Here is a 13,295-nt window from a genome sequence, read left to right as displayed (position 1 = left end):
CAGCTCCCTATCCACCCTGTGCCCCTCATAATCTTGTACACCTTGATCAGGTCGCCCCTCAGTCTTCTCTGCTCAACGAAAACAACCCAAGTCTTTCCAACCTCTCTTCATAACTTAAATATTTCATCCCAGGCAACATCCTGGTGAATCTCCTCTGCATCCCCTCCAGTGTAATCACATCCTTCCTATAATGTGGTGACCAGAACTGCACACAGTACTCCAGCTGTGGCCTCATCAAGGTTCTATACAACTCCAACATGACCTCCCTACTTTTGTAATCTATGCCTCGATTGATAAAGGCAAGTGTCCCATATGTCTTTTTCACCACCCCACTAACATAACCCTCCGCCTTCAGAGATCTATGGACACACACGCCAAGGTCCCTTTGTTCCTCAGAACTTCCTCGGATCGGCTCTTCTGGCTGAAGATTGTTACAAATGCTTCAGCCTTGTCTTTTGCACTGATGTGCTGGGCTCCCCCATCATTGAGGATGGGGATATTTGTGGAACCTCCTCCTCCACTCAGTTGTTTAATTGTCCACCACCATTCACGACTGGATGTGGTAGGACTACAGAGCTTAGATCTGATCCATCGTTAGTGGAATTGCTTAGCTCTTGTCTATCACTTGCTGCTTATGCTGTTTGGCACGCAAGTATTCCTGTGTTATAGCTTCTACTTCTAGGGGGCACAGTTTAAAAATAAGGGATCTCCCATTTAAGACAGCGATGAGGAAGAATTTCTTCTCTGAGGGTCATTAATCTTCAGAATTGTTCCCTGTATGGCCTGTGCAGTTTAGAAGGAACAATTATTACTTGATTAATTCTTGGGATAATGGAATTTTCCTATGAGGAGAGATCGAGTGGACTAAATTTATATTCCCTAGAATATAACTTTAGATTAACGTGTGTTGATCTCATTGAAACGCTTCCTGTAAAGGCTTAACATCTGGTTGTATTTCACTATAAACCATTTAGTATTTTATAAACTTTGGTGATGTCTCATTAAATCTCTTATCTATGGGCTGTATAATCTGAGTCCTTTTAAAGTTCTGCCCCTTGGCTCAATCATCTCAAGCTTTTATTAATTCTTCCAAAGAGGAGTCGTATTAGACTTAACGTTAATTCTGTCTTTACAGATGCTGCTAGACCTGCCTGAGTTTTTCCAGTACTTTGTTTTTATTTCAGATCTCCTGAATCCGCTGTAATTAATTCTGTACTGTTGCATGGCGTAACCATACCTTAACTGAATCATCATTTCCCTGTGCTCCTCTGTGTTACAGTCTAGATGTCTTCTTTCGATGGCTCTTTGACAAGAGTTTTCTGGAGCGAGCCAAGATTAGATTTGAGTGAGTATTCTGCTCTTGACACTGTTTACATGCAGCAGGAAGTAGTGATCCACTTTGAAAGGGTTGAATTTATGGGGGAGATGTGTTTGTGCATGATGGATTTGAGTAAGTTTGTGGGGTGCAGATTTTTAAGGATGGATAATTGGGTAGGGCATGTTTGAGAAATGGGTTTATGGGGCGGGAGTAAATCTATAAGGGATGGGTGTGTGTGTTTACACATAGAATGGATGACACTTGGGTTGATGGGTGTCTGTGTGGCCTCTGATTGGCCAGCAGCTCATGGGGGGAAGGATTTCTGCCCTGGAGTCCTAAATCCAGGGGAAGGCCCTGATGCTGGCCACTTAAAATTCCAGCAGGCAATCCCCCACAGGGGTGATGCGGAGTTCTCACTTGTTCTGTAGCAGGCGAGACCCTTATTGCCAACATTAAATTCCATCCTATGTGTCTACATATATGAAGGATCAGGTTAGAGGAAACGTATGAGGGATGAGTTTCTGATGGGGCTGTAAGAAAGCTAACTTGAATATTGGGGAGGGTGAGAAGGGTCTGAAGTGTGGATTTCTGGGCTCTGATGGAATTGTCTAATTTGACTGTACCAGTGGTTGGTAACAGTGTCCCAACAGGAGCGGTGTTTCCGTAAGAAGACACATTCTTTAAAACTCAAGCAGCACATTGATGTTGTCGGTGGAGCTCTCACAGGGCTGTTTGACTATAGTTCCCTGCTAGATGCTGCCATCTTATTTTATTTCCAGGTGCGTATTTCTCCCCGATCAGGGCGCCTTCTTTGTGAATTATGTCATCGCGTCCGCCTTTATTGGGAATTCGATGGCTCTCCTCCGTCTCCCCACCCTGCTGGTCTACGCGGTAAGGATGTTGATGGTCAAATCAGCAGCAGAGAGAAAAGTCATCAAGCAGGTGGGTCCTGGTTCTCTTTGTGGGTTTGCCAATGAGTGTTCTTCATTATGTAGGCCCACAATTTTTATGTGGAACATGGGAACAGGAGTAAATCATTCAGCACCCTTCCCTGAGCCTTGTAAATCCTCCTCCTCCTCACAACACTTCCAATTCAGCAGCTGCCAAAGGGGGAGTCCAGGTGCTAATTGGCCCTATTGCTCGTCTAATCCCTTCTACCATCGCTTATTTTTCAGCCTCGGCAGCTTGGCTTGAGATGACTTCTGATGCTGTCAAAGCTTTCAGAATTTTTTGTCAGTCGACTCTATCCCCTTTAAATTTCACTTGCCTCCTTTATTTCTGCCCAAACCTCTTCCACCACTGGCTTACTCCATGGCCAGAATCTTTCCCTCGTTGGGTGGGCTTGGCGGGAGCGTTCGGGAAGCTGACCGCCACCCATGATCGGCTCCACTCCGCGATTTCACGGGCGGGCCAATTAAGGCCTGCCCTGTGTGGATCGCGAGTGGCAGCGCTCGGTGCTACCTGTGCGGGTGGGGGGAGGAGGGAGAGCCGGGCCTAGCGCGAAAGAGCGCTTCAATCTCCCTGGGATGAGGTTTCCCAAAAAAATGTAAAGGCCGTTTGGCCTTTTCGCCTGCCCGCCAACCATAAGGTTGGATGGGCAGCATTAATTTAATTTTAATTAGCTTGTTAATGGCCTTAATAGGCCTTTTAATTATTGGTGGGTACCTGCCGAACAAAATATCGCGCGGTGACGTCGGGACGCATGCCTGACGTCACTCGCGTGTCATATTGTGCTCGGGCGTGTGCCTGCACGCCGAATGTAAAATTTCTGCCCCATGTATCCATCCAAACCTATAGGTAAACCCATGACAACAGAATACAACTTGAGTCTTTCTGAAACCCATCAGTAGCTATTCCTGTATAAGCGTCACCAATATTGGGATATCAAGGTTCCAAACCACCATTGAGCACTTGCAGGTAAAGTTTAAAAAAAAAAAATTAGTGTTTCCTGTCTGAGAATGTACAAAACGTATAATAAATTACTTTGATATGCAGTGACTTGTGTAGGCGAATTCACAATCCAACTTGTGCACTGCACAGTCCCAAAAACAGTAATGAGATAAATGGTTTATGTTGGTTGAAGAACTGCTGGACAGGACACCTGGAGATCTCCCTGCTGATCTGCCGGAATAGTGCCATGGCACCCTGGATTAAGTCTCCTTCAAAGGACGCTGTGTCCCCCTGTACTGCAGCATCAGCTTAGGTTATCCGCTTAAATCTTGGAGTGAGCCTCACGGGTTAGATTCCCATCAATGAAGTCAAGCTGTCACTCATATCGAATAGTCAGATGGAACGTAGGGCTCTTTCTCCCCTAACCTCAGATATGCATTCTCTACTGTAACAGTCACCCAGTACCCTCTGCATGCAGTTGTCACATTGCACTGAATAAGTTACAGTTTTATGCTGTAGGAATTGGGTTGGCTGTGTTCAAATCCACATCATATCGCACCCTCAAACCCATAGAAGCTTTCATCTTGTCTGTCTGGGCTGGGTTCTAACCCAGTGCATTTAGGGAGAAGGATATGTTGATAAGAGTGAGATGTCAGAAAGGCTCGTGTGGATCATAAGTGGCAGTTTAGACCAGTTGGGCCAAATGGCCTGTTATTCTGCTGTAGTATCAATGTGTACCCCCACTGCTTCACACAATGCCTGTTTTAAAAATCATTGATGTACATTTCATTGCCTTTTAGCAACAAGCATATGAGTTTGAGTTTGGAGTGAATTACGCTTGGATGCTGTGTATCTTCACGGTGGTGGTAGCTTACAGCATCACCTGTCCCATCATCGCTCCCTTTGGTAAGGACTTGCTGACTGTTCTACGCAACAGATTCATTCTATCACTCCAGTTAGCTTTCTAAAAGGAAAGCAAGAAACAAACTTACATTTCTGTAATATCTTTTACCGTCTCTGGAGGTCCCAAAACACGTCACAGCCAATGAAGTACTTTTTGAATGTAGGACTTAGGAGCAAGAGTAGGCCTGCTCCTCTGGTCACTAAGATTATGGCTGTGCTGGCTGTGGTCTCAGTTCCACTTTCCTGTCTGGCCCCCATAACCCTGGACTCATTTGTCTATCAAAAATCCAACTGCCTTGAATAAATTCAATGACCCAGCATCCACTGCTTTCTGGGGAAGAGAATTCCACAGATTAACAACCCTCAGGGAAAACATTTCTCCTGATCTCTGTCTTAAGAGACCTCATTTTTAAACTGTGTCCCCTAGTTCTAGTCTCCCCCACAAGTGGAAGCATCAGGTTCCCACAGGACCTTGTATGTTTCAATAAGATCACCTCTCATTCTTCTAAACTCCAATGGATATAGGCCCAACTTATTCAACCTTTCTTCATAGGATAAGCCCTTCCTCTCAGGGATGAGTTGAGTGAATCTTCTATGTACTGCTTCTAATGCAATTGGATCTTTTTTGAAATATGGAGACCAAAACTGTACACAGTAAACCAGATGTGATCTCACCGAGGCCCTGTACAGCTGCAGTAGAACTTCCCTACTTTTATATTCCATTCCCTTTGCAATAAACATCAACATTCTATCTGCCTTCCTAATCACTTGCTGTACCTACATACTAACTCCTTGTGATTCATGTACCAGGACACCCAGATCCCTCTGTACCACTGAGTTCTGCAATCTCTCGCTATTTAAATAATATGCTGCTTTTCTGTTCTTCCTGCCAAAGTGGAGAAGTTCACATTTTCTCACATTATATTCCATGTCAAATTTTTGCCCACTCATTTAACCTGTCTATATCCCTTTGCAGCGTCTCAACCTCCTCTTGAAGTGCAGTCACTGTTGTAATTTTGGCTGCTACGTCTCCCTATTTGCACACAGCAAGGTGTCACAGACAGAGATGAAATGACCAGATAATCTATCCTAGTGATGTTGGGAGAAGGCTAAATGTTGTTCAGGATACCAGGGAGAACTTTCCTGCTCTTCTTTGAAATAGTGCCACAAGACGTTTACATCCGCTTGAGGGGGCGGACAGGGCCCCCGTTTAACATATCTTTTGAAGGACAGCACCTCCAACAATGAAACACTCCCTTGGTATTGCACAGGAGTGTCAGCATGGGTTATGTGGTCAAGTCTGTGGAGGGGGTGCTTTAACCTATGACCTTCTGACTCAGGCAAGAATGCCACCAACTGAGCTTTGGGAGAAACATCCCTGGACTAGGTAGGAGGAGGAAACCAGAAAGAAAATCTGCCAAGTTTCCCACTCATAGTGACTATCTGTTGTACCCAATGGAAAGTGGGGGTTTGGCCTTCTGCCTCATAACCATGTTTGCAACCCACTTCGCTTATAGTTCTCTTGTTAAACGCATTACTCAATGTGGTGCTAATCTGTACAAACTAGGAAGATCCCAAGATCAAATCCTGCTCTCAGCTGGGCAGTGGTTGCAGGACTCCAGTTGCCCTCAATGGCTTGGAGCAGGGAGGGGTCAGAAAATTAAAATTCAGGCAGGGTTCACCCTGCAGTGATCCCTTCGTGAAGTGTTTGTAGGTGTATATGTGAGGGTATCAGCTGAAGATGAGTGCAGACAGTTAAATAGCCTGCTGCTGTTCCATGTGTTGGCATACAGTTGAATGTATGCTTAGGAGAAGAACTGGGAGGCATAATTTCTGATGTCCAGAGCCAGGCTGGCAGAAGGGTGGGGGCAGAGCAACCACTAAGTTCCTGAGTGGATTCAAACTTGTGGCTGGCCAGGTGAGAGTCAGTGACTGAAGGATTGTGCCATTGTGCCTGGTGTGACTGTTCTTTGCTTTTGTCATGGTTTTCCTTTTGAACCATAGGTTTGATCTACATACTGCTGAAGCATCTGGTGGATAGGTACAACCTGTACTATGCTTACCTGCCTGCCAAACTCAACAGGAGAATGCATGTTGCCGCGGTCAACCAGGCTCTGGCTGCGCCCATCATCTGCCTGCTCTGGCTGCTGTTCTTCTCTGTTCTGAGAGGAGGTAAGTGCGTTTCTTTCTTTGTGTCTCATCTGGCAACGCAATGGCCTCCTGCACTGTTATCTCACATGACCTGCCCTGAAAATGCTGAGCTGTGCTCCTCCTCAATGTACCCTCAGATCTCAGTCCAGCAGGGAAGTAGAGCTGCAGGTGTGTAATACACAAGTGAATTTTTAAAAAATTATTGGTCACAGATCTCTCTAATCCTAAAATACTGTAGTCCTAAGAAGCCATGATAGCCATCTGTTTCAGGGTTTTTATTTAAATTCTTTAGTGGGGTGTGAGCATTGCTAGCTAGACCAGCATTTGTTGCTCATCCCTAATTACCCTTAAGGTGGTAAGCTGCCTTCTTGAACCACTGCAGTCCATCTGGTTTAGGTACACCCACAATGGTGTTAGGAAGTTTCTTCCAGGATTTTGACCCAGCGACAGTAAAGGAACAGTGGTATATTTCCAAGTCAGGATGGTGTATGGCTTGGAGGGGAACTTGCATCTGCTGCCCTTATCCTTCTATGTGGTAGAAGCCACAGGTTTGGAAAGTGCTATCAGAATCTTGCCGAATTGCTCTAGTGCATCTTGTAAAAGCTGCACACTGCTGGCACTGTGCGGCAGTGGTGGAGGGAGTGCCAATAAAACGGGCTGCTTTGTCTTGGATGGTGTTTACCTTCTTGTGTTGTTGGAGCTGCACTCATCCAGGCAAGGGGAGAGTATTCCATCACATGGCTGATTAGTGCCTTATAAATGATGGACAGGCTTTGGTGAGGTTTAAGGTGAGTTACTCACTGCAGAATTCTCAGCTTCTGACCTCTTGAAGCCAGAGTTTCTATGGCTAGTCCAGTTAAGTTTCTGGTCATTGCAACAACCAGGGAGATGATAGTGGGGGATTCAGCGATTGTAATGTCATTGAATATCAAGGGATGATGGTTAGATTCTCTCTTATTAGAAATGATCATTGTTTGGTACTTATCAGCCCAAGTCTGATGTCCCAGTCTTGCTACATATGGACACAGACCGTTTTAGTAGCTGAAGAGTCGCGAATAGTACTGAACACTGTAATCATCAACAAACATCTCCACTTCTGATCTTATGATGGAGGGAAGGTCATTGATGAAGATATTAGAGATGGCTGGATGAGCTCAAATAGGACTGTAGCTGCTGACTTTCTCCTCAAGCCTTTCTTGTTGGTTATGTACGTAGACCTTCCCAGTTAACGTGCATCTTCTCTCTCCCTCCCATGTAGGATTGTCTGCGTCAACATCTATCTTCACCTTGACTGTGGTGCTGACCACCATTACTCTCTGCATTATTTCCAGCTGCTTTGGCTACTTCAAGTACTTCACAGTCAACATGATGGTAAGTCAAGGAATGTCCCCTACCTCTCCCTCCATGCTTTGATTAGCAAACTTTACCATAATCCTATTATTGTTAGGGGACTGGGGAAGGGGTTCAAAGGGCTACGGCGGCGTTCCCATGACGGCGGACTGTGCATCAGCTTCCAGCAATGCTGGATCTGGGCTCTGGTGAAAGCTGCTTCCATGAGTGAGTCAGGCCAGGTTTAAGGGGTAGTCCCTTGATTTAGTGGAAATCCCTATCTGGCTGCCTGGATCACATGTGGTAAATTGCCAAGCCCGCTGTATGTGATTGTTCTTGCTGGAATTAGCAGAAAGTTGGAGGGTGAATACCACAATAGGCCCAAGGCATTTGGCCTAAGGAGGAAAAACAGATCTGTTGCTGGACTGATACTCCTGGAGTATTGGGTGTGGACTGCAATGCACATCCTGCCATCGCCTCATGACACAGTGCAGGGTGTTGGAGGGGCGGGGCGAGAGGAGCATAGGGTGTATTTTTCTGCCTTTTGCCAGGAATGGAGGCATGATATCATCTCCCATTAGATGTCCCACCAGTCCTGCCTGAAACATTTATGCACCCACAAGAGGCAGGTGCACAGCACTTTGCACTGGTGAAACTGAAGCACACTGAGGTAGCAGAGGAGGACTGACCAGCCATGGTCAGAGTGGCAGATTTATTCAGGGGGACACTTGCTGCCTTTTCACTTTAGTGTTCCAGGATCCTTGTGGTGTTGGAATAGTTCAGGCAATGGGAAAGGTTGTGCATCCTGAACGCAGAGCACAGTCATACTTGTTTACCAAGACCATAGCTGCAAGTACAATATGGCACTGATCGGAGTTTTACTGGTGGTAGTCAGTGACTGATTGGTGTCCACTCTTTGCTCCCTCAGGGTATGAAATTGCCAACCAAAAATGCTGAAGCAGATAGGACAGCCCCTGCCTGGCGATCAAATGTAAGTAACACAGTGGCTGGTTTTAATGTAGACAAATGACTGGTGGATATGTAGAGGCAAGTGAGACCTTTTTGTGATAATCAGGGGCAAGTTGGGGGAGGGGGAGAAAAATTACCTCACCAGACTAATGACAATTTGGGCATGTCATAAGTAGACAATATCCACAAATCTATCTTGGTTCTGCAAGTGCCACTATTGGTCAGGTCCTTTAGATAGATATTTTAAGAACCACTGAGATAGCTCAACCAGGTCAACCAAACTTGTATGGCCAGAGAGTCCTCTGTTTAAATCCCGACTGGGTATACTTGACTTGATCTTTGTAGATGGATAAAATGTCCTTGGGCACAACTTGCTTTTAGGTTCCATTGTCAGTGGATGACTTCCAATAAACAATGGGTGTTAGAGATCAAACTTCATTGATACAAGTGCCATACAACAGACTTGAGAAAAGTTAGAGCTCAAGGAATAAAAGGGAGAATAGTAACATGGATATGAAATTAGCTGAGGGACAGGAAACAAGAGTGTAGTAGTTAATGGTTATTTTTCAGACTGGAGGATGGTTTCTTGTGGAGTTCCCTAGGGGGTTGGTGTTAGGACCCCTGCTTTTCCTGATATATAGTAATAACCTAGACCTTGATGTACAGGCGGCAACTTCAAAATTTGCAGACAATACAAAACTTGGAAGCATTGTGAACCATGCGAAGGATAGTGTAGAACTTCAAAAAAGACAGACAGGTTGGTGGAATGGGCAGGCAAGTGGCAGATTAAACATAATGTAGAGAAGTATGATGTGATTCATTTTGGTAGACAATATAAAATGAAGGGTACAATTCTAAAGGGGGTGAAGGAGCAGAGGGATCTGGGTGTATATGTGCATAAATCATTGAAGGTAGCAGGACAAGCTGAGAGAGGGGTTAATAAAGCAGATAACATCCTGGGCTTTATCAACTGAGATGCAGAGTACAAAAGCGAAGTAGTCATGTTAAACCTGTATAAAACACTGGTTCGGCTTCAACTGGAGAATTGTATCCCGTTCTGGGCATCACACTTTAGGAAATGTGAAGGTATTAGAGAAAAGATTCATGAGTAGTTCCGGGTTGACGAACTTCAGATACATAGATAGATTGGAGAAGTTGGGACTGTTCTCCTTGGAGAAGGTTGAGAGAAGATTTTATAGAAGTTATTCAAAACCATGAGGGGTCTGGACAGATTAGATAGGGAAAAACGGTTCCCCCGTTGGAAGGTTCGAGAATCAGAGGGCAAGATTTAAGGTAATTGGCAACAGAAGCAACAGCTACATGAGGAAAACCATTTTCACACAGCAAGCATTAAGGATTTGGAATGCACTGCCTGAGGACTGTGCTGGAGGTAGATTCAATCGAGGCATTCAAGAGAGAATTGGATTATTATCCGAAAAGGAAGAATATGGATTATGGGCAGATAGTGGGGCGAGTGGCTCTATGGGAATTGCTTCTTCGGAGAACCAGTACAAACATGACAGGCTGAATGGCCCCCTTGTGTTGTAATCATTCTGTAATTCCATATTCTCTCTCGTCTTCCCGGAAAGGTTACCACTTTGCAAATGTACTAAGACTCAAGCGTTCACGATGTTTTGTGGTGCAAGTACAGAATGTAATCAGGGCAGCTAATGGAATGCTATCCTTTATTACAAGAGAAATGGAACATAAAAGCAAGGTTGTTATGCTTCAGTTATACAAGGCATTAGTGAGACCACATCTCGAATACTGTGTGCAGTTTTGGTCTCCTTATTTAAAGGAAGGATGTAAGCGTGTTGGAGACAGTTCAGAGGTGGTTTACTAGATTGATACCTGAAATGAAAATAGGTTGGACAAACTGGGCTTGTTTCCACTGGAGTTTAGGAGAGTGAGGGTTGACCTAATTGAAGTATATAAGATCCTGAATAGTCTTGACATTGTGGACGTGGAAAGGATGTTTCTCTTGTGGGTGAGAGCAGAATTAGAGGGCACGGTTTTAAAAATTAGGGGTTGTCCTTTTAGGACAGAGATGAGGAGAAATTATTTCTGAGGGTTGTGCGACTTTGGAACTCTCTGCCTCAGGTGGGGTGGAGGTGGTGTCATTGAATATTTAAGGCAGAGGTAGATTGATTCCCTTGTCTGACAAGAACCTAAGGTTATCGGGGTAGATGGGAATGTGGCACTCGAAACACAAACAGATCAGCCATGACTTTCTTGATTGATAGAGCAGGCTCGAGAGCCCAAATCGCCTACTTCTGCTCCTATTTCGTATGTTCGAATGATGTACGTAATGAGCAGTTTCCTGCTAACTCAGATGGTAAATGTAATGTGGTCCTAAGCAATGTAAGGTCAGCAAGTTCAATTTAGCTGATCTTAATGAAGGCAAAGCAGGACTTGGGTGTTGCAGAATCTAGATAATGTTCCACAAGAATAAGCAAAAGCACTGCAGATGCTGGAACTCTGAAGCGAGAGCAGAAAATGCTGGGACTGTGAAGTAAGTTGGGAGAATGGATAAGTCAACAATCCTGTGAGAACCATTTGGTAGAAGTGATAAAGGGTCACACCTGGAACATTAACTTGGTTGTTCTCTTCACTGATGGCATCTATTGTGCTGAGTGGTTTGGCATTTTCTGTTTTGTCCCACACTTTTTAATTTAAGTGAGCCTTACTGAAAGGTGGAAACTGGCTTGCAATTGCTCGAGATTCTCCTGTTACATTAGCCTGCCAGCAAACTTCCATACTCCATTTCTTAGTCACTTGACTCTAAGTCTTGAGTTTGGTAATCTCCAATGTGACAGTTAGGTTGCTCATTCCCAATTATCTGGAGATCTTCCAGGGACCAACAGCCCTCTTTCTTTGCTAGAAAGTGCACATGTATGGGAGAGGATAGCATCAGCCGTAACTCTTGCTCCTGCAGTACAAATAGCCCAGCTAGACTCCCAAATGACTAACGGGCCAGCTGAACAAGCAACCTAAAGTTGCAATAAAGTTGCCCAGTAAAAGCGTAGGTATTTTAGCAGAGGAGTAAACTCCCCAAGAGCAAAAAAAGAACACATTGGCTTTCAGTGCAGTGCTGTGGTAACTTTCATCCCTTCCCCTCTTGTTCGCTGAGTAATGCATCTTGTACATCACAGACCACAGCTCAAGGATACTAGGCTCAATCACTGTTAAGTGCCTATCTCAGTTGGGATAGTACCAGTATAGAAGCTCTCGTTGATCTCGCAGAACTCAAAGGAATGAACTTGGTCGGTGTTTTCTGTGCATTAACCCCGCTAGAAAGTCTGCCTCTGGAGCTGTCTGACGAGGACAGGATTGGAGTGGTGTGCATTGACCCACATGAACAGATAGCTCACTACCACTTGCAGTCTGGGCTACAAATGGAAAATGGCAACGTACATTACTTTTAATGAGCTGCTCTTCTGATCTTTGACACTTATCTGTACTATTACAGGCTTACATCCCAAGAGTCCTATGTGGGCCCAAGACTGAAAACAGCCAACTTAACTACCACAACCAGCCATTGTATGGTGCTATGGGTGATAGCAGTCAGCTGATAGAGGAGGACGACAGCATTCCTCTTCCAGATGACCTTGAGGATGACAAACAAATCTACTTGGTGGATGCAGGAGCTAGTGAGGTCTAGAAATCTGCCTGAGTTTTAGAACTGGACTGCAAGAACTGGCCACTGTGTGGTACTGTTACTGTTGTGTTTTGGCAAAAGAGGAATGGATAATGTCAAATGGCCCTTTTTACTTGAACTTGACCCCTCAGTAGCCATTATAAATAGAAAATTTTGTTTTGCTAATTTCTTTTAAATACTCTTTTTTGCAGGGTTATTTGGGTACATTAACCCTTTTATTGCTATCTTATACCACAGATTTAACAAATTTGCCAATGAATAGTGCCATTACAGAATTAATCCATTTGTAACTTTAAAAAAAAGTTCTATATTTTCTCTCCTGGTTCTGTGTTGTGTAACCCCAATACATGTGCACAAGCAGTTGTGCACAAAACCTCTCTCCTGGCTTTTATGTCAATGCCATTTTAAGTTAACCTAATGAAGGTCGGCTCCAACACCATCCCTCCTTCACTCCCCTCAACCCCAGATTGATTCAAGTAGAAAACGTGAGAAGTTGTTCAATGCTACAATAAAAGGACATATACTCATTGGTAAGGATTGGGCAGAGAAAAGGGTAATTTCAATTTAAAGATTAATATGAAGCTAAAAGTTGAGTGAGTAAAAAAGATAACTGGGGGTATTATAGAAATGTCAGTTGAGAGACCATCAGTGGTTCATTGGTACCTTTTTATTAAGTATTGATTGGGTAATTCTGTAGTAAATGAAACTGATTTAGTTAGGTTGAAGCTGGATGACTATTGGATTAAGTTGTGAGTCACCTTTTCCTAATATGGATAAATTCTGTGTTCGGTATTGTGAAAGCATAAAACACTTAAATATTTGTAAACCAGAGCATGCCCTACCTAAAAACAGCACTCTTACTGCACATTTCTCTGCCCTTCACACACCACTTATCTTTTGGTTTCTTTGAGTGAGATGGTTCTAGCTTTAGATCTGAACACCTCTATTCTGTCTACAAACGTGACCCAGCTCTGGTCGCTTGCTGTTTTAATTCTCCGTCTCACTTTTACCTTTGTCCTCAGCTTTCTGCACACTGTTCAAATGAAGATCAATGTAAGCTTTTGGAATAGCACTTTG

The 13,295-nt window shown here is 44.2% G+C and overlaps 1 protein-coding gene across 1 annotated transcript in view; it reads left to right on the top strand.

Annotated features, from left to right (window-relative positions):
* Positions 1–12,575, top strand: part of LOC144681047 (mechanosensitive cation channel TMEM63B-like) — a 68,166-nt gene extending 55,591 nt beyond the window's left edge. The window contains exons 17-23 of the mRNA XM_078542733.1: positions 1,280–1,345; positions 2,098–2,260; positions 4,009–4,114; positions 6,116–6,283; positions 7,521–7,633; positions 8,520–8,582; positions 12,030–12,575. Coding sequence (XP_078398859.1) covers positions 1,280–1,345; positions 2,098–2,260; positions 4,009–4,114; positions 6,116–6,283; positions 7,521–7,633; positions 8,520–8,582; positions 12,030–12,221 — 871 coding nt within the window. The 3' untranslated portion in view covers positions 12,222–12,575. The remainder of the gene's footprint in view (positions 1–1,279; positions 1,346–2,097; positions 2,261–4,008; positions 4,115–6,115; positions 6,284–7,520; positions 7,634–8,519; positions 8,583–12,029) is intronic.
* Positions 12,576–13,295: the final 720 nt, after the last annotated feature.

Source organism: Cetorhinus maximus, chromosome 5 (genome assembly GCF_964194155.1).
Source record: "Cetorhinus maximus chromosome 5, sCetMax3.hap1.1, whole genome shotgun sequence".
NCBI classification, from domain to species: Eukaryota; Metazoa; Chordata; class Chondrichthyes; order Lamniformes; family Cetorhinidae; genus Cetorhinus; species Cetorhinus maximus.
The sequence above is the reverse complement of the archived record's forward strand: the minus strand, read 5'-3'. Positions and strand labels throughout refer to the sequence as shown.